The sequence below is a fragment of the Triplophysa rosa genome, linkage group LG18 (genome assembly GCF_024868665.1).
Source record: "Triplophysa rosa linkage group LG18, Trosa_1v2, whole genome shotgun sequence".
NCBI classification, from domain to species: domain Eukaryota; kingdom Metazoa; phylum Chordata; class Actinopteri; order Cypriniformes; family Nemacheilidae; genus Triplophysa; species Triplophysa rosa.
In genome coordinates this window covers 8904610-8926448 of record NC_079907.1, presented here as the reverse complement: position 1 = coordinate 8926448, position 21839 = coordinate 8904610, and the positions used below count along the sequence as shown (strand labels likewise).

General features: G+C 39.0%; 1 protein-coding gene across 1 annotated transcript in view; it reads left to right on the top strand.

Moving 5' to 3' along the window:
* The window catches only part of cacna1g (calcium channel, voltage-dependent, T type, alpha 1G subunit), a 198710-nt gene that overhangs the window by 113393 nt on the left and 63478 nt on the right, over positions 1-21839 (top strand). Inside the window, exons 6-14 of the mRNA XM_057359457.1 lie at positions 718-877; positions 2599-2890; positions 4001-4093; positions 5300-6104; positions 6335-6711; positions 15989-16140; positions 16699-16884; positions 16977-17091; positions 17311-17466. Of these exons, the coding sequence (XP_057215440.1) occupies positions 718-877; positions 2599-2890; positions 4001-4093; positions 5300-6104; positions 6335-6711; positions 15989-16140; positions 16699-16884; positions 16977-17091; positions 17311-17466 (2336 nt within the window). The remainder of the gene's footprint in view (positions 1-717; positions 878-2598; positions 2891-4000; positions 4094-5299; positions 6105-6334; positions 6712-15988; positions 16141-16698; positions 16885-16976; positions 17092-17310; positions 17467-21839) is intronic.

Genomic DNA, 21839 nt, shown 5'->3' with positions numbered 1-21839 from the left:
TATTGTCATTCTGAACTCACCATTTCCTAATTACAAGTAAATAGGTGCGTGCCGCTAAAAGCTCACCAAACTATGTTTTAAATATTTTGAAGCAACGTTTGCATCATTAAGGATGAGTGAATTTGCGGGCCATAACCGAAGTCATAGACGACAGCTTTGAGAAATGCAGCATCTGCACAATAGTGAGCTCTGTAGACCCATTTCGTATGACTCGGATCCACCATTGTCATTCATTTCCTTTTGGCTGGCGTTAATGCCTCGCCGCTTATCGCAACTGCTTTTTCTCCAAATGTGAATATTACAGCCGGCCACAGTTATCGCCCACAGATTGAAGGCTGCCAGGGAGCCCTGGTTGGATTGCACCGCTCCACCAATTACCCGCCAAACTGCAAACGGGAAATGATTTTCATCATTTATGCTCCAGTGAAGCTGGCATTGTGGGGTGACACAGGGCAGATATATTGGAGAAGCCAGGGCATTGGTGTCTGAAAAACTAGAAGTGGAAATGAAGAACCTCAGATTTTTTACTGGCTTGCATAAACGTTTGCACTGTAGGTCCACAATGAGCCCTCGTAAACTCGGAACGGCAGTTTGTTGCATTAACTGTTCTTTTGTACGTTTTTACGAGAGCAGTATGCTTGTGGCAGTATCTTTTCATTATTACACTGTGTGCGTGAGATTAAGTGAAGTTACAATTTGTATTTCATTGTGTTGCAGGTATGAGAATCCTGGTGACGCTGCTGCTGGATACTCTCCCCATGCTGGGCAACGTGCTGCTGCTTTGCTTCTTTGTGTTCTTCATCTTTGGGATTGTGGGGGTCCAGTTATGGGCCGGACTCCTGCGTAACCGCTGCTTCCTTCCTGAGAACTTCTCACTGTGAGTGTGATGGCCTTCAAACCTGGGCTTCAAGGCTTTCGCCTCACATTTGCATTGATGGATTGTTTTAGTTTTGAGTTGAGTTGTTTAAATGAACAAATGGGATCTTGAAGGGATAGCTCACCGAAAAATGCTGTCATCATTTACTCCCCCTCATGTTATTCCAAACTGTTTGACTTTCTTTCATCAGCAGAACACAAAAGAGAAGATGTTTTGAGAAATGTTTCAGTGGTTTTGATTCCATGCAGTGGAAGTCAATGGGGGCCAATGTTCTGTTTTCAAAAAATCATTTATGTTCTGCAGAAGAAAGAATGTCATATATATGTATTTTAAAGAAAGAAAGTCATATAGCCTATATGTATACATATATAGATATTTAGAAGAACGTTGATAAACAACACTGGTACCCATTGACTTTCATTGTATGGAAACAAAACCAATGGAGACATTTCTCAAAATATCTTCTTTTGTGTTCCACTGAAGAAAGAGTCCTATACAGGTTTTGAATGACATGAGGATGAATACATGATGACAGAATTTAAATTTTTGGGTGAACTATCCCTTTCTAAGAATTCTTTTTTCTTTTTTGCTAATGCCATTAGCACTGCCTGAATTCATATTGTTTACTAGCGCTGTAAACCCCACCGATATCATTGCAATGAGAGCAAAAATTAAACCCAGTGGATTCATGGCCGGGAAGAAATTCACTGCCTCATGCAGATTGTCTAGCAGTGTCGATTATGTAACATTAAGATGGTCTTAAACTGGTAAATTGCTCTTAAGGAATAAATATTTCAAGGGACAGGGTTCCATGCAAGGGTAAGATTTGTCCCAATGGGTAATTGAAGGTACTTGTGCAGCTAATTCACCATGGCACTTTCTCTCTTAGGTGAATTTGTGTTGACAGACGGCCCAATTATCCAGTGTCAGAGGCAAGCGGCATTAGAGCAAGGCCTAGCTCAATCGCATTTCTTCTGGAAACAGTTAACTCTGTTCTCCCTGCAGCACAACTGGTGCTTAACTTGGTGTTTGCCGAACCCTGAAAAAAACGGTGGCTAGGGAGCATGCACTGTGATTTGGTCAATGCCCATATTAACCATAAGTTTTTATTGGCTCGATTATTACTCGATAGGCGGTTAATCTGCATTCATTTGCATTCAAGTCTATTCAATATTCATATTGAACAAACATATTTAGAGATTTCTAGGAATTTCTAACGTTCACTCAAAAATATAAATTCTGTCATTGTTTATTGACTCTCATGTCAGTCAAATCATGACTATTTCTTATGTAGAAGATATTCTGAGAAATGTCTTAGTTGTGTTGTGTCCATACAATGGAAGTCAATGGGGGCCAATGTTGTTTGGTTACCAACATTCTTCAAAATATCTTCTTTTGTGTTCTGTATAAGAAAGTCATACAGGTTTGAAATGACAAGAAGGTGAGTAAATGATGAAAGGATTTACATTTTTGGGTGAACTGTCCATTTTAATGGATAATTCACAAAAAAAGAAATGAAATGCAAACATTGAAATATAAATGTGTATTATGCAAACAATGTAAGAAAGAGTAAAACATGTTTGTGATGGTGAGTAAATGATTTTGATTTACTTAAAACAGAATGTTCTTTTTAGTGTGCACTGTCCCTTTAAAAATAAATTGATTGTTGATGATAAAGCAAGATGCTGTTGAAAAGTAATTTGTAGAGTTATTTTTTACAGGCCTGCCAGTCTAGACCTGCACAACTACTACCACACAGAAAACGATGATGAAAACCCGTTCATCTGTTCTCAACCGCGGGAGAATGGCATGCGACTGTGCAGCTCGGTCCCAACACTCCACGAGGAGGGCCTGCAGTGCCAGCTGGACATGGCATCTTACAATAACACAGACAACACCACCTGTGTCAACTGGAACCAGTATTACACCAACTGCTCCGCCGGACAGGCCAATCCTTTCAAGGGGGCCATAAACTTTGACAACATTGGTTATGCCTGGATCGCCATCTTTCAGGTAGTGTCTGTTGTTGAGACTGTAGAAAGCCTTTGCTGTTTCAGTGACTTAATAACTTGCTTTCGACTAGACTATCTATCACAGATATTTATGTATATAAATCAATTTCTCCTGCTTACTTCCCATTTAGTTTAATATTTTGGTTAACACTTGATGCTGTATAAGCTCAGCATTATGCAGTGGGATTTTGAATCAGCTTTTTTACAGACCGTGGCAGCTGTCTCTATTAATTTTGTGCCTCCTTTTAGCACTAAAGGGTAATAAGGTTTTATTTCCTTTGCGTCCTACAGAACGCGCCCACTGATTTTAATCTCAGCATAAATTAAATGGAAGCCACACCCTCACACTCAGTAGGGACACTTTAAACACCTAAAGAGAAATCTGTGAAAAATGCAGCGTACTGTCTTATAGTGTACGCTGAGCACCTTGATGACTTAATCTTCCCTTCGCAGGCACCCAATTCTGTGGCTAAGCGGTTAATTTTCAGAATCTGGAAATGAATTAGCCGTCTGACAGCACTTCATCCTACTAGCACACCCAATTGCCCTGTAACTAGCAAGCAAAGTGCCTTTTCTTTCCGGTTGTGCCATTCCCTGTTTCTCTCTAATCTGTGACAGATTCATCAAAAAGAGCAAGGAGTGCATTCTGGGTAGGGTGTATCTCCCTGGCTGCATGAGATACAGTATCTGTACTACTGTCTGCCTCATTGTGCATGCTTCAATTCACAACCAAAAACTGATCAAGGGAGTGTGCAATCATAGATTCATGTCTCCGTGAATCCATTTCCACTGGTTACTTGTGGTCTTAGTTTGCATAACAGTAAAGCATATTTTTCTTAAAGGTGCAATGTGTGAAATTAAGGAGGCTCTACATTTACATTTACATTTGGCAGACGCTTTTATCCAAAGCGACTTACATTGCATGATACTATGCATTTGTTACTGAGTATGTGCAATCCCTGGGGTCGAACCACTGAGCTACAGGAAATCTATTCTTAGGTTGAAAGGGAGGGGGAGCGTAATTCTTTTTACGTTGTTATAAAACAGATTTGTCATATGAATGAACAGTAAATTGGCAAAATTTTGTTCTTTCTACTGTTCTGTCCTGCAGGTCATTACGCTGGAAGGATGGGTGGACATCATGTACTTTGTTATGGATGCTCACTCCTTCTACAACTTCATCTACTTTATCCTCTTGATCATAGTGAGTGGCTTTTGGTTGGTCTGGGCTCGCCAGGACACATAGCGGTAGATTTTATAAGACAATTATCTGGACCATCACTTGAAGAGAGAACCGCGCTTATTCTCTGATGTAACAAGCTTTCCTAAAGATCATATTTTTTGAAGTGGTGACAATATTGCTTGAAAGAGAGAGCACATATAGGCCAGTGACTCTCAGAACTATGGGGCTGCAAACCACAAGGCCTTGAAAGATTTCAGGTGGTCTACGTTCAAGTTAAATTTCACCCAAAAATGAAAATCACTTACCTTCATGTCATTTCAAACCTGTATGACTTTTTGGTAACACTTTACTTAAAGCATATACTGTATGCATAATGCTTTTTAAAAGTAGTTTTAATGTATTATGCCTTGTAATACACCTTATAATGCATTGTAATGTCTCATGAATAATTGTAACTAGTTAATACATTATAACACTTATTCATTCATTGTTACACTTTGCATTTTTAAGTTGAATATAATTGTTTACATCAACATTTAATGTAGTGCAACACATGAAATGAACAATTATAATGCATCATACCCTTTAATAACCCTTTATAATGTATTATACATGAAGGTTTTAAGTAAAGAGTTACCGACTTTTTTCTGCAGAACACAAAAGTAGATATTTTGAAAAATGTTGTTAACAGGCACCCAATTACTTCCATTGGTTTTGTGTCCATACAATAGAAGTGAATGGGTACCAACGTTTTTCGGTTACAAACTGTCTTCAAAATATCTTCTATTGTGTTCTTTGGAAGAAAGAAAGTCATACAGGTTTGAAATGACATGAGGGTGAGTAAATGATGACACGATTCTCATTTTTGGGTTCTCATCACTTTCATTGACCAATTGAAAAAATAGACGTAAGTAATGAACAATATGAGAATAAATATAAAAAAATGGTAAACAAATTATATACCAATAAAGCAGAATTTGTATTATTATTTGTAACATTTATCATTGCAAATAAAAAGTACATATTTAGGGTATTAAGAAGTCTAGTTCATTTTTTGTTGTGCAAATTGATTTATTTTATTTATATTAATGTCATGTCAGCTCTGAAAATAATCAGTTTCATGCTTTCAATTTTTACCACACCATCTTTCCATGTTCTTACAATAACAATGTTGTAGAGAAGCTCCATCCTCTCACAGTCTGCTTGACTCCCTGTGCTGTCTTACAGGTGGGGTCGTTCTTCATGATCAACCTTTGTCTAGTTGTCATAGCGACACAGTTCTCTGAGACCAAGCAACGGGAGAGTCAGCTCATGAAGGAGCAAAGAGTGCGTTTCAGGTCCAACGCCAGCACGCTGAACAGTTTCTCCGAGCCGGGAAGCTGCTACGACGAGCTACTCAAGTACCTGGTCCACATCATCCGCAAGGGAACCAGGCAGATCGGGCACCTCATTCGGGCCGCAGGTCGCCGGGCGGGCCTGAGGGTCTGTGCTTCTCCGCCGGCGGAACCTCCACCTGTTAAAAGACGTCGGCAGAAGCAGAGACAAGGATCTATCCGGCATCACGTGCACCATCATCACCTCCATCACCACTACCATCTGGGCAACGGGAGCGTCCGTGCCGATGTGGGCCGAGAGGTGGATGCGGGCTCCCAGAGTGCCGGGCATCTAATTCTACCTGTCATCATCCCCCAGCAAGACCCACATTCTCTGTCCCTGATGTCTCTAGGTCCTGGCACTGCCGAATCCATGCACAGCTTCTTTCACATGGCGGGTCCCCTTGAGCCTTTGCGATGCGGCCCCTCGCCTTCTCTCACGGTTCTCCAGGCCTACAAGAGGAATTCGGTCCCTTTCGCTGCTCCAGTACACAAGAACTATCCCACGTTACAGTCGTCTTTAGCGTTTGAGCAGCTCAGACAGAGAATCCTGGACCCGGGAGGAGGCAGTTGTACGGCTAGTGTTCTTACCAACCTTAACATCCCTCCAAATCCAATAAACACCCCACAGTGTCTGGTGGAGACACAAGGTCCTTCCGGTAAATGGACTTACAGTATATAGTCATTTGAGATGAATGTGTAACATTCATAAATTTCAGATATAGTGGCCTGAGTACTTGAGAAATGAAAGAGTTTTAGTTTTGAGTTCATAGTTTTATCATGTTTTAAAAGAAATAGATTGATGTAAACACTAGTGTCAGTGTCAAGTAAGAATAAAGCTTGGCTTTGCTTATATTTCCCTGATGTATTTTGTTCTCATACATTTTAGGCAAGATCGCCTGCAAGGATGCCCCCATGAACTGCAGTGGCACAAACCTGGACACCGCTTTGACCTTTGACCCTGAAACGTGTCCCTATTGCATGAAATCGTTGGGCAACGACTCTGAAGGTTTGGACGGAAACGAGACTGCAGACTCTGACAGCGAGGGCATATATGAGTTCACCCAGGATGCCCATTATAGGGACAGCAGGGATCCCAACAGGAAGAAGTTTGGATTAGGAGCTCGGGCAACGAAGGTGGTTCATTTCTGGAGGCTGGTGTGTGACACTTTTCGTAAGATCGTAGACAGCAAGTACTTCGGACGAGGAATAATGATCGCCATTCTTATTAACACGTTGAGCATGGGCATCGAGTACCATGAACAGGTTAGTGCTTGTCTTTTTGCTTTTCCCACTGATTCAAAAACACAATGAGATGTATATCATAAAAGAAGATGATTGTGGTCACACGATTTTATTGACCTTATACTTTATTTTCTGAAGTTATTCAACAAAAATTTTGGGAGAATATGGTGGTAGACAAAAACATGTCATGTTTGCTTGTGTTTGCTACTGTTTTAAAGACAGATTTCAGCTGTGATATACAGTATACTGTATATTCTTTTCCTGTATAATCTGTGTATTGAGTACCTTATAAAGTAATCAAACATTGCTTTTTATCCACTTCTGGCTCGTCCAAAATGGCAATGATTTGGGGTGGGACTACAATAAGCTGTTTACTAGGCAGTTACTGTACATGGGACAGGCCAGAACACCTTAGTATTTTTATAAAGATTTTTTTTAATATCTGTCTATATTCGTACTTTATGTCCATATAAAAAATTTGTTCTGGGGCATATTTGTATAATATTTGCTTTTAGTGCCCCTCTGGTTAGATTAAACCATCAGAATATGAGGTACGGTATGGTACAAAATGGACCACTAAACTTTTAAGGTTTAATTATATGGTCAAAATGACATTTTATATTCTTCCCAAAGCTAAGTTTCATGCAACAAACTTTTTAGTACAATAATAAAAAGTGTAAATTTGACTTTTGGCACAGTCACTTTTGACCACGACTGTACATCCGTCATAATCGGCAAACGACTCCATCAGGTTAATAAATGTCTTTACGAAACAATAGCTGTGTGTAAGATACTGTATGATTCATATTTTGTGATTATAGGTTATAGATAATATAATGTCGCTATATTTTATATGTTTTAGCGCCCTTTTGGGTTCGTTTTGGTTTCAGTAAGCTCAAAATATTGTTTTCTTACACATACATCTTTTTGTCTCAGAAGATATTTATTAACTCACTGGAGTCATTTGGATTACTTTTATGATGGATGGATGTGCTTTTTGGAGCATCAACAAGTTGTGACCTTGTGCGAAACTTGGAAATCCAGTTGAATTGCAGGGATAGTTCACCCAAAAATGAAAATTCTGCCTTCATTTATTCACCCTCAGATTGTTCCAAATCTGTATAAATGAAAGGAAGATATTTAAGAATGTCAGTAACCAAACAGATGTTATCCCCCATTTACTGCCATAGTAAGGAAAATAAATACTATGGGAGTCAATAAGGGATGAGATCTGTTTGGTTACTGACATTCTTCCAAATATCTTCCTTTGTGTTTAGCAAAACAAAGAAATTCATACAGGTTTGGAACAATCTGAGGGTGAGTAAATGATGACAGAATTTTCATTTTTGGGTGAACTATCCCTTTAAGATCGGTGTGTACATCTGGCATGAGGATAAATCATGAATTTTCATTTTCAGGTAAACAATTTCTTTTAAAGTTCATACAGTTTGATGAATTCTCCACTCAAGATCCACTCAAAAGCAATTCTCTCCCCAGTAAGTCCTCACAGATCACCTGTCGTCTTTCTGTGTTGTTCTGAACGCAACTTTTACTTTTATCTGCCCCCTGCTGTCTTTTTCTGCAGAGTTGCGGAATGTGTAAACTGTTGTTTACCATTGTAGGACTAATTTGCCGTACTAGCAGATGAGCACGAGTGTTATATTGCTGAACCGATGAGACAGGCCAGCCGGCACACATCTGAAATTCATTGCAGTGTTTACACTGTCCTTAAGTCCTTAACACTTAAACCAGTACATTTAGGAGACATTGCATTGTTGAACTTTGGAATGGAGGAATGAGTCACCTAGCGGTGTGTGATGGATGATATTCTACTCTGTAAATGGTTGATTCTCCAATAAGAGAAAGTGTATCTCCACTTCATCTGATTAATTCTGTTTATATGTGCGTTAACTAAAAAAAAGTTTAATGTGAATTTGTGTCATTTCAAAAAGCAGAAATCACCTCATCAAGCGTGAACCTTTAACTTTTTAAGTGCGAGTTGGTTGGTTGTAACACAATGTATTTTGAGGGCAGAACCATTGTTTGAATTGAAAGGTTTATTACTGAAATGAACGTCCTGTTTTATCTTTATCTTCGAGACCGCGAGTGATGTTGGACCTGCAGGAAAGTCAATGAAAGGCAATGTAGTCTAATGCTCTCTATTGGCTGTGTTTGGCACCTGCAGTGTTTACAGTAGCCTGAAGGAGACGTACACAATCGGATGGCATTCCCCTCCCCCTGAGGACTTGTGCTTCTGTTACCTTTTCTCTCGTTTTGTTCCCTGTAAATTCCTGGGGAATTCTGGCAGCGAAATCCGTCTTTACGGAGCAGTCCATCTGGAGAATGAGAGACTGAGATTTTGGATGCGCAAGGTCACGCGAATTTTTCGATTCCTCATAAAACCCAGCTTTCAATCTTTCTAATTGCATCTGCTCTCATTTCGCATTCCCGAAGCTTCCGTGTTCTTTTGCGAGTTCCTCTCCTCCTCTACTGACGTCCTTTAATCACATTTTTCAGACCGAAGAAGTGAAAGATTCCTTTGTTTACTGTTTCTAGACTTGAACTGTTGCTTGTAAAGTTCAGAACATTTGATGTTGTGTTGCCCAGTTTTGGTATTTCATTGTCCGACACAGATGGAAAAATCACCCATCGCTGGATGAAGTTAAAACCGAGCAGAGTTTAGGAGAGTTTAGCCAAAGGGAGGAATGTGTGAATGACTGAGAAGAACAAACAGACGAGATGGTGATACGTTGAGCTGCGCTGCGCTGACTCCTTCAAGACACCGCTCTGTGTTTTTTGGAGAGAAGACATGTTGATCGCTTGAGTCTGCGCATGAAAACCATACAAAACCTGACCACATGTTGGGCTATTTTCAGAGCAGAAGTGCGTGCTTTTTATTTTGGAGCCTCCACGGGCTCCTTGCCAACTATCTTGTCCATCAATTCAAGTTGTTTAAAACCTCCTCAGCCCCATTTTATTCTTAATTTTTTTGGCTTTGTTTCTATTTATCTTTCCATTTTGGCTATAGATCTATCAGATTTCATAGCCAGAGGAGAATATTTGCCTCCGCTACCTTAAAAACAAAGCTACTGGAGTTTTGTGTTATTTAAGGTTAATACAAAAGATGAAACCGATTTTACATTTGTAAACATTTTACAACAGTACAATACTACAGGATGGAGTACTCACTGAACAAAAGTTCGATTCCTATAACTGTAATGCTTATGTAAAATACATAACGCAGTATTCACAGATAATTATCTAGTACCTGCAAATGATGACCAGCAGGCTTCCATATTCCTAGGAAGCTCTAGGGAACAATGACAGTCGTAATGGCACAATAATATTAGCTGTTTTTCAAATCTGTTCAGCCCAGCCTGTTTGCAATTATGAGTAATTTTAGTGTAATAAGTACAATTAATTAGATTACAGAATGAATGTGAATTTTGCAAAAAGATGTTTTTGTTTTAGGAAGGAGTTGTTGGCCTCCGTTACATAAGCCTACTGGAAAATTCATGTTATAGAACATTGCTGGTGTGAAGGATTGCTGCTCTATACACTGTTGTGCAGACTAAATGTACTCAGTTAATATAAAGAGAGATAACTTAATTGTGGATTTTTAAGCATGCTGACAGATAAATGAATCACATAGTGGGCACCCTTAAATAGGCTTTAGAATTGCCTCTGTTTGGACTATTGACAGTTTCTGCCTGAATTGCTATTAAGTGCTTTTAATTCAATTTATGGCTTCTTAAAATTGATCGGTTTTGAAAGCTCAGCCTCACAAATACTGTGCATGTACCATGTTTGTTTATAACCTATTTGTTAATAGTCTTCCTGACACATATTGTGAGTGTGAGCCTATGTAAGTTCTAAATGCAATGTTGTCCAGAACAGGTTACATCAATCAAGTAGTTTATTTAAATGTCTATACAAATAATAATATTATATACCGAATAACATCAGGTCACACATAATAACGTATCAAAATGAAATCCCAGCATGCACCACTGCTGTCCACCCAGTCTGTCTCTTTCTGCTTCGATCTTTCATTCTCTCTCTCCTCCGCTTCTCTTTTTCAGTTTCTTCCTAATGGGCTATTATGGTTGTTGTTGCCGTGACTATGTAAATTGAGGAACAGCAAGGGTTGCTTGCTTTGCTTTATTTGCAGTAATAACTAGGCTTAACTGTCATTACAAATCCCTGTGAACTCTCAAAGTCTCGACCTGAAGCAATGGTTTCCTATCTCAGATCACATCAGTTGCTGTGTGATCATCAGAAATGATTCCAGGTTGAGGTTGCTTTGGATTTTTGTAATCAGTTTGTTGAGAGATCAAGTGTGCCTGTGCACTTTTAAAAGCCCCATGAGATCAGAATGGAAGCTTCTTTAGCAATGCTTTCATTTGCCTAAAGACATTTATTTTCTTTGTTTTGTTTCTATATTTTTTGTTTTGTTTTATATAGTTATTTTTTATAGTTTTTACTTTTTTTATTTATTTGATATTATTTTTAATACTCATGAAATCGTGTAGTGGTGTATTTAAAATGCTAGTTATTTGTCAACTGCATCTCAATCTCATGAGACCGTTCACTATAACTTTCAGCAAAGGACCGCAGACCATTTAAGCTCTAAGGCCCAGTTACACAGACACAGCTTAGTTTAAGCCAGGACTATGCCTCAGTTGAATTAAGATGTTTGTCGAATTATAAAAATGCCTTAGAAGAATACATTACTGGTGAATCTTGAGACAAAACAATGGCACTAATATACTGTATTTAAAGATATTTCTGGGCAAGTTATATTCAGTTAAGACAGGTCACACATTATTTTAGTATGGGACTAGCCTTAAGCCTTGTCTGTGAAACCGGGCCTAAGTGTGTTACAAAGTATCCCAAGCGCTCATTAAAGGTTCAAATGCTTTTTGCATTTGTGAAAGCTGGACATAAGCACGTACTCGTCATTGCTGCTAATGAGGGAACGCATATCTCGTGCTTGGAGAGTGGGCACCATAACCATGTTCTTTGCCAGAGAGTACTTTTTAAAGCACTGTTACCTTCAGAAGAAAGTGTTTCTCATTGCCTACCATCAACAGCCCGTCAGAGGTCTCTAAAGGGCTCAGCATAGTCCAGGCGAATTGCGCTTTCATTCTGCGTTTTGGGGTAAAACGAAGCTTGAAAACGTTGAGAGACGGTATAGTGTTTTCGAACAATCCGACACCCCTTTGTTTCTGGAGGCGGGGTTTACATGACGTTTCCAAATAGCCTCTGTGCACGTGGCCACACAAACAACACACCCAACTATTACGTAATGGCCATGGACCAATGGTGGCTCGAGGGTGTTTACCGGCCAACACGAACTTTCCCGGAAAGTTCTGTTTGGTTTGCTGCGGCGAACTAGTGAAACGAATTGACGTTTGGACAAGATTTTGTTCGAAATCAGGTCACAGACGGTCGTTTTTAGATTTTGAATGTAGTATGCTGAGCCCTTAACCGTCACACTACTCCTGCTTGTTGTAAGAGTCCATTTCCCACAGTTGTTCCGCAAGGATGTTCTTCACCGCATGCCTCATGCTGCTGGTCAAGTAACACTCAAAGACCAACAGTCAACAAATTTTTGCACTTGAATACATTCCACACTTCTGTACCACACAACACAAATACACTCCAGTTATTATATTCATTCATATGTATGTGGACGTTTTATTATACCATGTGTTTTGTATGGATGTATAGGCACATTCTGTTATGTTATGTTCTATTTTATTCTACAGTTCATTCAATTCTACAGTTCATTCAATTATACATATGTATGTAAATGTTTTTGTTTTGGGTGCATCTATTAGGCACATTTTCTCCTATTCCATTCTATTCCATTCTATTAAGTTTCAGTGGGTTCGTTTGACCTCCCTTGGCTTGTTATACATTAAAATGCGAGGACTAAAACACATCCAGGGGAAAGGTTACGTGAGACAAGGCAATGTCTCCACGCTGCGATAAATTAGAGTGATTGCGCTGTCAGTCCCGTAATGGTGGCCTATCATCTTCGCAAATTAGCCTGAATGACTCAACCGGTGTTGAGATGGATGGACTAGTTACACCGTAAACAACTCACCCACCGTCTGAAACGCACTGTACTTGAAATCTATTTTTAGGACTCGTTTAGCTCTGGAGTGCTTGTTACCATCTTCATACCGGGGATGTTTACCAAGAATTTGTTTACATGATTGTCTGAAAAGAAGGTGAAAATAATGGTTATGAGTGAAATGGGGCAGGTTAATGCTATACAAAATATGCTTTTTATTGTATTGCTGTAGTTAGTGTTGACACAATGTTAAAAGCTTAATAAAGCATATACTTGACGTTGCAATGATGACTTGGTAATATAGACACAGAAATATTGTAGTATTCATTTTGTTTTAATAGCATAAAGTGCAGTCAACCCCATTTCACCGTGCCTTAACCTAGAAACTCATTGAATTAAAAAACCCAAAACACACCTCTTCCTTATTTCAGAATTCAGAAACTATACATATGATTTTTTTTTAATCATGTTTTTATTGTGCATTCCAATTAATATAAATCAAACTGCATTTGGGTTGTTTTGATTAAGTGATAATAACTCAAAACATTTTTTGATGAAATGATGCTGGTCTTTCATTTGCTGTGTACTAAAATGGACAGCCGCTGATAGTGGAGTGCTAGTGAGATGTGGGTCTTTAAAGGCGGGATAACATGCTATGTCATGCATTCTGACTATTTAATCAGTTTTGATAGTGCTGGCTTTTCATGCTTAACATGGTCAACTTGTTAAAAAACGAGTTGGACGTAAGATGTAGTATTTCTGTGCTTGATACACTCCCCCAGCACTCCAACTTGTTTCAGAAAGCTTTTTATAAGTCTGGATCCCTGTTTCGTAATAGGGATCCTATTCCTTTTATTGGGCAATTCTCCCAGAAAAGCACACCCACGGCAAGGCGAAAGAAATCGCCAACCGACGAGCGATAGGAAGATCCTTTTATCAAGATTGGCTGCGCTGCATCAAGATTGGCTGCACTGTCGGCCTGCAGCTGCTGCTCGTTACTCTTGCGATAATGGGAGAAGTTGAGGTGTGTTTGTTTTTTCACGGCATTACAGTGATGGATGTTATATAAACGGTGGATATAACGCTTGATTTGGAGATCGTTTGAAACTGATAGATGGCACGGTCCCAGTGCTAAAACATGCCAGACATGAACTGCAGGCGGTAAGTCAAACTGAGTCATATGTCTGTGTTTTGTTGGCAATCGGCGTGTACATGCATAATGAAAAAACAACACGAAGGGATAATGCGATGATATTGTGTGCTCATGCTGTAGTTCCGTCCCCCCTGCCTGCGACCAGCAGCTTGTCTTTTTCCGGAAATAATCGTACAGCTATATCTCTCTTTTATAAATTTGATCAAACTAAATACTCGAATCGAAGATACTACATATGCAATACTATTGTATAGGTACTCAAGATTAATATGAGATTGGCAGAAACTGCGTTTGTTATCCCACCCTTAAAGTCTTAAGTTCATGCTCAAGAGCTCTCTGGATGTTCTTCAAAGCCTCTGGTGTGTCCCAAAGAATTCTTAGTATTTACCTGATGGACTGTAAAACAAAACAGTTTTCATGAAGAAGCAGCATTTGCTTTTACAGGAAGACCGATCAACACCAATAGTATTTGTAACTATTGAAAGTTTAGAAAGTATCATTTTAAAATGTTAGTGTTTCGTGATGCAAGTCTTTTGTAAAGCATGCATGCAAAGTTTAACGCAACATTAGTCTTCAGCTGTACTGTTCCTGGAAAAATCACTCCCGCAGAGTGTGTGATGTACTTTTCCCACAAGTGGTCCTGATTTGAACTGAAGGGCCTCACCCCATGAAGAGGCCAAGTGCATTCTCCTGCTGGGTAGACAATGCCCAACCCTGAGCTGCTCAGCTCCAAAATAAATTTGCTGGCTTCATTCCCCACCTCTGTGAAACACCTCAAGAGCCACAAATAACCCAACACTTCATCATCACAGGCCGCTTTTCAATTCCATTAGATTACACATAATTCTATTAGCTACGTAGATGATATTTTTCATTTTCGTAGACTGTATTTAATTATATTTCTCCTCATTACTTTGTGGAAACAATCGTTTTAGTTAAACCGTTGGCTTTTTGTCATAATTAAAAGCTATTAAGTTCAGCATCCCGTCTAAGGCTTCTAAAATCACTGTTCGTTTTCATAAGCAAATAGTTGCGTGCCTGGGGATGTTGTGCTGTGTTTTTAGCTGTTTAAGATTGTGTTCATTAAAGCCAGCTAGCCGTGATGTTTCAAGAATGTGTTATGCGTGCTGGGTCTTCTGCCCAGTCTCATTTTTACAATTTTTACAAAAAAAAACCCAAAGCGAAATATGAACCGGTCCATATGTCTCATGAAAACTCTCCCTCTCTCCATGCTGAATTATCAACAACACTGCAAATCTACTGCTTTCTCTTGTGTATGTTTTTATGTATCTGACACTTTTACTGTACTTTTGTGTACAATTAGTGAATGGTGTGACAGTGTGAGGGAACAGTGAGGAAAGAGCTTTTTGTAATGTTGAAAAATTAAGACCAGGTTCTGTTATATGTATGGTTTGAATGGTATGAGGCCTTGATTATATGACCCTGCATTATGCTCGATAAAATAAGATCAAAATATCACAGTGCTTACTTTATCTTGAGGGGGGTGGGGGTGGTGTGGCGGGGTTGGGGTTGGGTGCGCTCACCTGTGACAGTTACTCATTGGATATGTCATTTTTAGTAAAGACTATATTTACAACAACCTCTCACAAGTCAGTACATTCTTTTCTATTTACTTATCCATTACAAAATCTTCTTGTTAAATATGTACTAGCTGTTGGGAGTCATGTTTGTATGAGGTTAAGAATTCATATTGTATTTTGTTGTCGGGCACATGTTTTGTGATTATCTTTCTTTCTTTTTTCTAGATCTTTGCTATTTTTTTACTTTACTATTCTTTACTATCATTACTATTGGTCGCCCTTTATGCTTGTTTGTCATTTTGCAAATATTTAACCAATGAAGATTATTTAAAATAATTTGTCAGGTTTGACAACAGTGTTTGAATATAAAAAAGTACTTTTTTAAATGAAAGGTTCTGAAGATTTTTGGGGGACGAGAATTTCGTCCAAAAGCAACGACATATTCTTACTATATGCTACATTTTGTGGCCTACTGATGTGGCATATTACTTGTGAGTTTGATTCAATTATTTATTTTTTCAGCCTGATGAGTTGACGAATGCTCTGGAGATCAGTAATATCGTCTTTACCAGCCTTTTTGCTCTGGAAATGCTTCTGAAACTTCTGGTCTACGGTCCATTCGGCTACATCAAGAACCCCTACAATATCTTTGATGGCATTATCGTTGTAATCAGGTACACATGCGCCTTCTCAACTTCTAAATGTGCTCTAATACTGTTGCATGCATCACTGTTTATTAACGTTCATTTCTGAAAATGCATGCAGGCAGTGTGTTGTATCACAACAGTGACAGCCAGACAAAATGCAGCCATTACTGCTGCATGATGGGACATCTGTTGCCTGTTCAGTTTGATGACTGTCAGCTGTCGTGAGGAGTGCTATAATTTCATGTCTGTCTATTCACAATTCCTGTTTTTCTTTGATGCAAATGATACTGAGACGTTTAGGTTTGGCACGGTGGAATGTTGTGATCGGATTGTGCATCTGTTAACGCTCAACACATTGTATAGACACAGTGTGTAGTGTGTCATATACTGGGGGCAGGGTTTAGCGTGGGGGAAAATGATTCTTGGTTACCATAGTTACCTATTCATTCCTTTGGGGACGAATTAATAAAACTCTGAAAGAGAAAACTCTAAAAAGTTTTTAAAAATGATGTATATATTATTTAGATTTTTGCTGACTTTTGCATCAAGACAGCTAGATGTGTGTATTTGTGTGTGTGTTAACAGCGTGTGGGAGATTGTTGGCCAGCAGGGAGGCGGTTTATCCGTGTTAAGGACCTTCAGGCTCATGCGGGTGTTGAAGCTGGTCCGCTTCATGCCCGCCCTTCAGAGACAGCTGGTGGTTCTGATGAAGACCATGGACAACGTTGCTACCTTCTGCATGTTGCTCATGCTTTTCATATTCATTTTCAGGCAAGACAAAGATTATTTAGTGTCATTAACATGTACTGTACATTGAGTCTTGTATATCTTATCATACTAATTTTCTTTTCTTTTTTTTACAGTATTCTTGGCATGCACCTGTTTGGATGTAAATTCGGCTCCGAAAGAGATGGTGACACGCTTCCTGACCGCAAGAACTTTGACACTTTGTTGTGGGCCATTGTTACGGTTTTCCAGGCAAGAATTCTGCATTCTGCCCAAATTTCAGTCACATTTGGTATTAAGATCCAATTCAGGATCAGATTCAGAGATAAAATATATGTAATCCCTTTTGTGATCCAGTTATTTTGACCACATTTTAAAGATGATTTGATCATGTGCAAGCCGAGCACTAGCTATTGGGAATGTTTATTTAGTATGTATTAGTTGATGATGTATGTTCACTGTGCACATCAGATCTTGACTCAGGAGGACTGGAATAAGGTGCTGTACAATGGAATGGCCTCCACCTCACCCGTGGCTGCTCTGTACTTCATCGCCCTCATGACCTTTGGAAACTATGTTCTGTTCAACCTGTTGGTGGCTATCTTAGTGGAGGGATTTCAGACGGAGGTAAAGTCTTTCTTCCCTAGATAAGTCAGACATAACCCCTACGTTTTATCCATTTTCACATTCTGTCTTTCTCTTCTCCATTCTCATTCTTTCAGTTTCTGTGTTCTAGTCCAGGGTTTCCCTTTTACCTTGTGTATCCCAGAACTCCTTCATTAACACCAAACCAGTGTTCGTATATTTTATTATATTTAGTATTATCATATTGTCACGGATTGGCAGAAGAAGAACCCAAGCGCAGGCAGGCAGTGAAGGGGTTAACAGATAATATTTATTACACAAAACAAAAACACCCACAATGGGGAAAACGAAACTGAGATAAAAAACTGAAACAAAACACTTCCCACAGGGGGGGCAAAAACAAACTAAGAAAACAAGGCACGACACAACGTCTTACAAAAAAAAAAACACGGCAGGGTGACTAAGACTAAAAACCACAACTCACGAATAAAGGACAATGCGCAGAACAGGAACCAGGTAACCACAGGAACAGGAACCAGGTAACCACAGGAACAGGCCCATGAGCACAAACACAACGTAAACACAACGTAATACACGAGCACAGGACAAAGAAACAAGAGGGTATATATAGGGAAGACAAACGAGGGATAACGACACGGGGCAGGTGTGGGTAATTAAACACTCAGGGGAAGATGACAAGGAAACGAGAGGAATGGGGCCAATGACAAGACACTGGAGAGAACGTATATTATTGTCAAACGGACAATAATAAGTTTCTCTCCACACATAACCAAAGACTTTGTCATGGCTCTGCTACAGGACCAAGAAAAACATGACTAAGGAAGCAGAGCCATGACACATATATCATATACTGTAATACTTGTATGAGTTTCATCCAAAAGCGATGGTACAACATTCAACTTAGAAAGAAATGGAATGCATTAACTATATTAACTATACATTTACAATAAGAAAATCATTTTTTATTATGTATTAGTATTTTTGTTGAAATATCTTTAATATAGCTTTAATAAAGTAGAAGGGGTACAAAGTACCCTCTGAAACCCGAAAATATTTTAAATTACATTTTTCTTGTAAATATTTAGGAAATAGAAAAAATCGGTAACACTTTAGTATAGGGACCAATTCTCACTATTAACTGCTTATTAGCATGCCTATTATTAGCATATTGGCTGTTCATTAGTACCTATAAAGCACATAGTCTACATGACCATACTCTACTTCCCTAATCCTACCCAATACCTAAACCTAACAACTACCTTACTAACTACTAATAAGCAACAAATTAGGAGTTTACTGAGGCAAAAGTCGTAGTTAATGTCTTATTAATCCCGAGAATTGGACCTTAAAATAAAGTGTTACCAAAAAATCTTTAGGAAAGATTAAGCTGCATTTGGAGCAGGTCCAGTGCGGGGAATCACTGATCTACCCAATTCTAGCACATTCCACCATCTCTTTCCTCCTGCTCATCTGCTCCCCTTCATCTAATACTATTATTTATTCAGCGGGCAGTGATGAGTTCCCTGTTCTGCGTGTAACAGATGTGCCCACATCACACTTATGCGAGTCCCATGTTCTGCTCACTCCAGAGAACTCCCTCTTACTCTCTTTCCTTCATTCTCATTCTTTATCGCCTTCGTTTTTCTATGATCTTGAAAGACAGCCTATCTCACAGTGCATAGCAGCCATTTTTCCTTGACAGAAGAACAAATGCACACAAAACCTGTCCAGACATAAAATAAATCAAAGATACAAATGTTATGCCTTTATATCATTTTGGGTGGAGAGGTTGCTTTATTGTAGTTTCTTTGGAAAAAGACAAACCGGGCGATGCAGGTTGGCGTATCCAGTATATTGCACACTGCAAAAACATTGAGAAATTGATCGGCCGTCTTTGTATTGTATTGAGGTATGATAAATGCTTATTTGCAATAATCATTTTAAATAAGAAAAGACAGCTTTTGTCAAAGCTTGGAATTTGGCTGTGCAATAATGGAAGTAGAACGGTTTAACAGTCATGTAATCCGACTATAATTTAAAACACAAATACAATGACAAATCTAAAACACAAATACAATGCATCTTTCTACAGACAGTTTCAAAGCAACAACATAAACAAACGTTAGGCTACTGCATGCACGCTTTTGTGGCCCGAGCATAAAGATGCGTTCAGACCGCAAGCGACTGTGTCGCTTTGTGTCGCTAGTCTCTTGCTTCGAGGTCGTTAGAAGGCGTTCCTAACTTTGGTTGCTCTAGTAACATTTATAAACAAACCCTGCAGTAACTGACGAGAGATGGATGACGTGAGCTCCGCTGCTTTACTCCTATTGGTAGTCGCTCATCATTTGCATAAAGTTGAGCAAATCTCAACTTTGTCGCGTCGCTAGACACGCCCACTTCTTGTCACCAACGGTCACTGTCGCACGTGTCGCCGGCTCTCCATTGAAATGAATGACATCGCCTAGCTTTGTCGCTGGGTGTCGCTGGCGGTCTTAACAGGAGCTTAACTTCCGGTAGACACCCGCAACAAATAGAGTCCCTGCAGAGTATTTCAAAAGAAATGACAAGTAAATTACATTAGCCAGCAAGTTAAAAGTATGTCTAGTCAGTATTATTTTGGGTTACCAGAAGAAGAACCTTTACTTGGCTAAACGTAAATGCGACAAAGTTGCACGACACATTTAACTAATTGTTTATTTAATCAAATTAATATACAAGATTTTTTTTATTTAATGCAATTATTATACTAAAAAATATCAATATAAAGTAACATTAATATAAATTAATTAAAATATACAATTTTATATAATTATTCATTAGCCAGACCAATCAACGAACACAGACTGGAAGTTAACTGCGGGCCAAGCGCGAGCGTTCAATGAAACTTATAACTGTTATAATATTTATTTCAAACTCGGCTCACATGGTAGATTCTAAAGATTGAAGAAAAAGATTTACACACAAAGTTAAGCAAAATCTTTAATCCTAAAATGATTAAATAAACAAGACAAAACTAAATCTTATAGAGAGGCAGAATTTAGTTTTTTACATTTATTATTTAAAAAGGGAAATTGGGAATCTCACATCATACAATGTGTGTCCAACTACATAAATGTTCACTCACTTTTTCCCTGTTATATGAAACTATGCGATTAACCAAGTAGTGATCAATAAATGAGTGAATGAGTCATTGATTTTGGACCCAATAAATATGTGAAATTCTTTTGTCGCTTATGCTCGCTCATGTGACGCAGTGAGACGATCAACGGAGGCAAAATTTCCAGCTTTCCACCCTGACAGCTACTCTCAGTTGACTCTTGTCATCGCTTCATTACTATAGCAACAAGTGTAGAAACTGTTCACTGCCTATTGACTACATTGTATGAACAAAAGATCAGCTTTCAACACTTGCAAAATGCCCTGAATATCAGATCTGAAAACCAAATCCGATTTGTGTAAGTGTTGTCAAAGCATGTCTGCAAGAGCTCTTTAAAGCAACAAAAACGTTGTAAAAATTGTAAATTAAAAATCATGTTATCGTTTATCTGCATAATTCAGAGAGAAAAGGACATTGATATGTGAGGATGAATTTGCAGAGTTTGGGTCTTCTTGAGAGGGAAGGTATTATCTGGATGCCGCTCAATTTTTCTCGGCGTTATTCTTTTCTAAAAAATGAGCGTGCCTCTCCTGTGCCCGTCTGCCAGACAGAAATAGCTTTCGTACTGCATCATGGCAGCTTAGAGCAAATTATGTTAGCTACGCAGTAACCATCAAAAATAGACCTTCTGCTCTTAAATACGAGAGGATAACCTGCACCCGGCTGACCTCTACGTGCCATCACCTTAGATAATACATTCACTAGATCATCATGTATTGTGCTCTGATGCCAGACGGAATTCCAAGGTATCCCTCGCCTTCGTCTATCTTACGAATGTTGCTGGAGTATTATATTAACCGTGCGTCCTTTTCTGCAAACATCGTGTTTATTTATAGTTGGTCGAACTTTTCAGTGCGTCAGGGTTGCTGGGGAAACCGGTGGCTGAATGACGTGTGTAAAGCGGAGGGATCAAGGGCCAAAATAAATGTCCTCCCAGTGAATGTCCCGTCCACTGCTCTAAGCAAATATATTCTTGAAGTTACTGCTTTAAGGACGTGATTCCGGTCAGGCAGGCATGTCAATCCACATGCCAGGCAGTTCAGTGGAAGACGTACTCCGTGTGGTTTGATTAAACTTTTTTTTTTACTATTTGTGACTATTTTGGCAGCTGGACAGTTCTTCCGTCTTGTTTATTCAGCCCAAAGCATTTTCCTTCACTTTTATTAAAGGGATTCTGTCATCATTTAGTCACCATCTTGTCACTTCAAACTTGTATGACTGTTCCTTCTGCAGAACA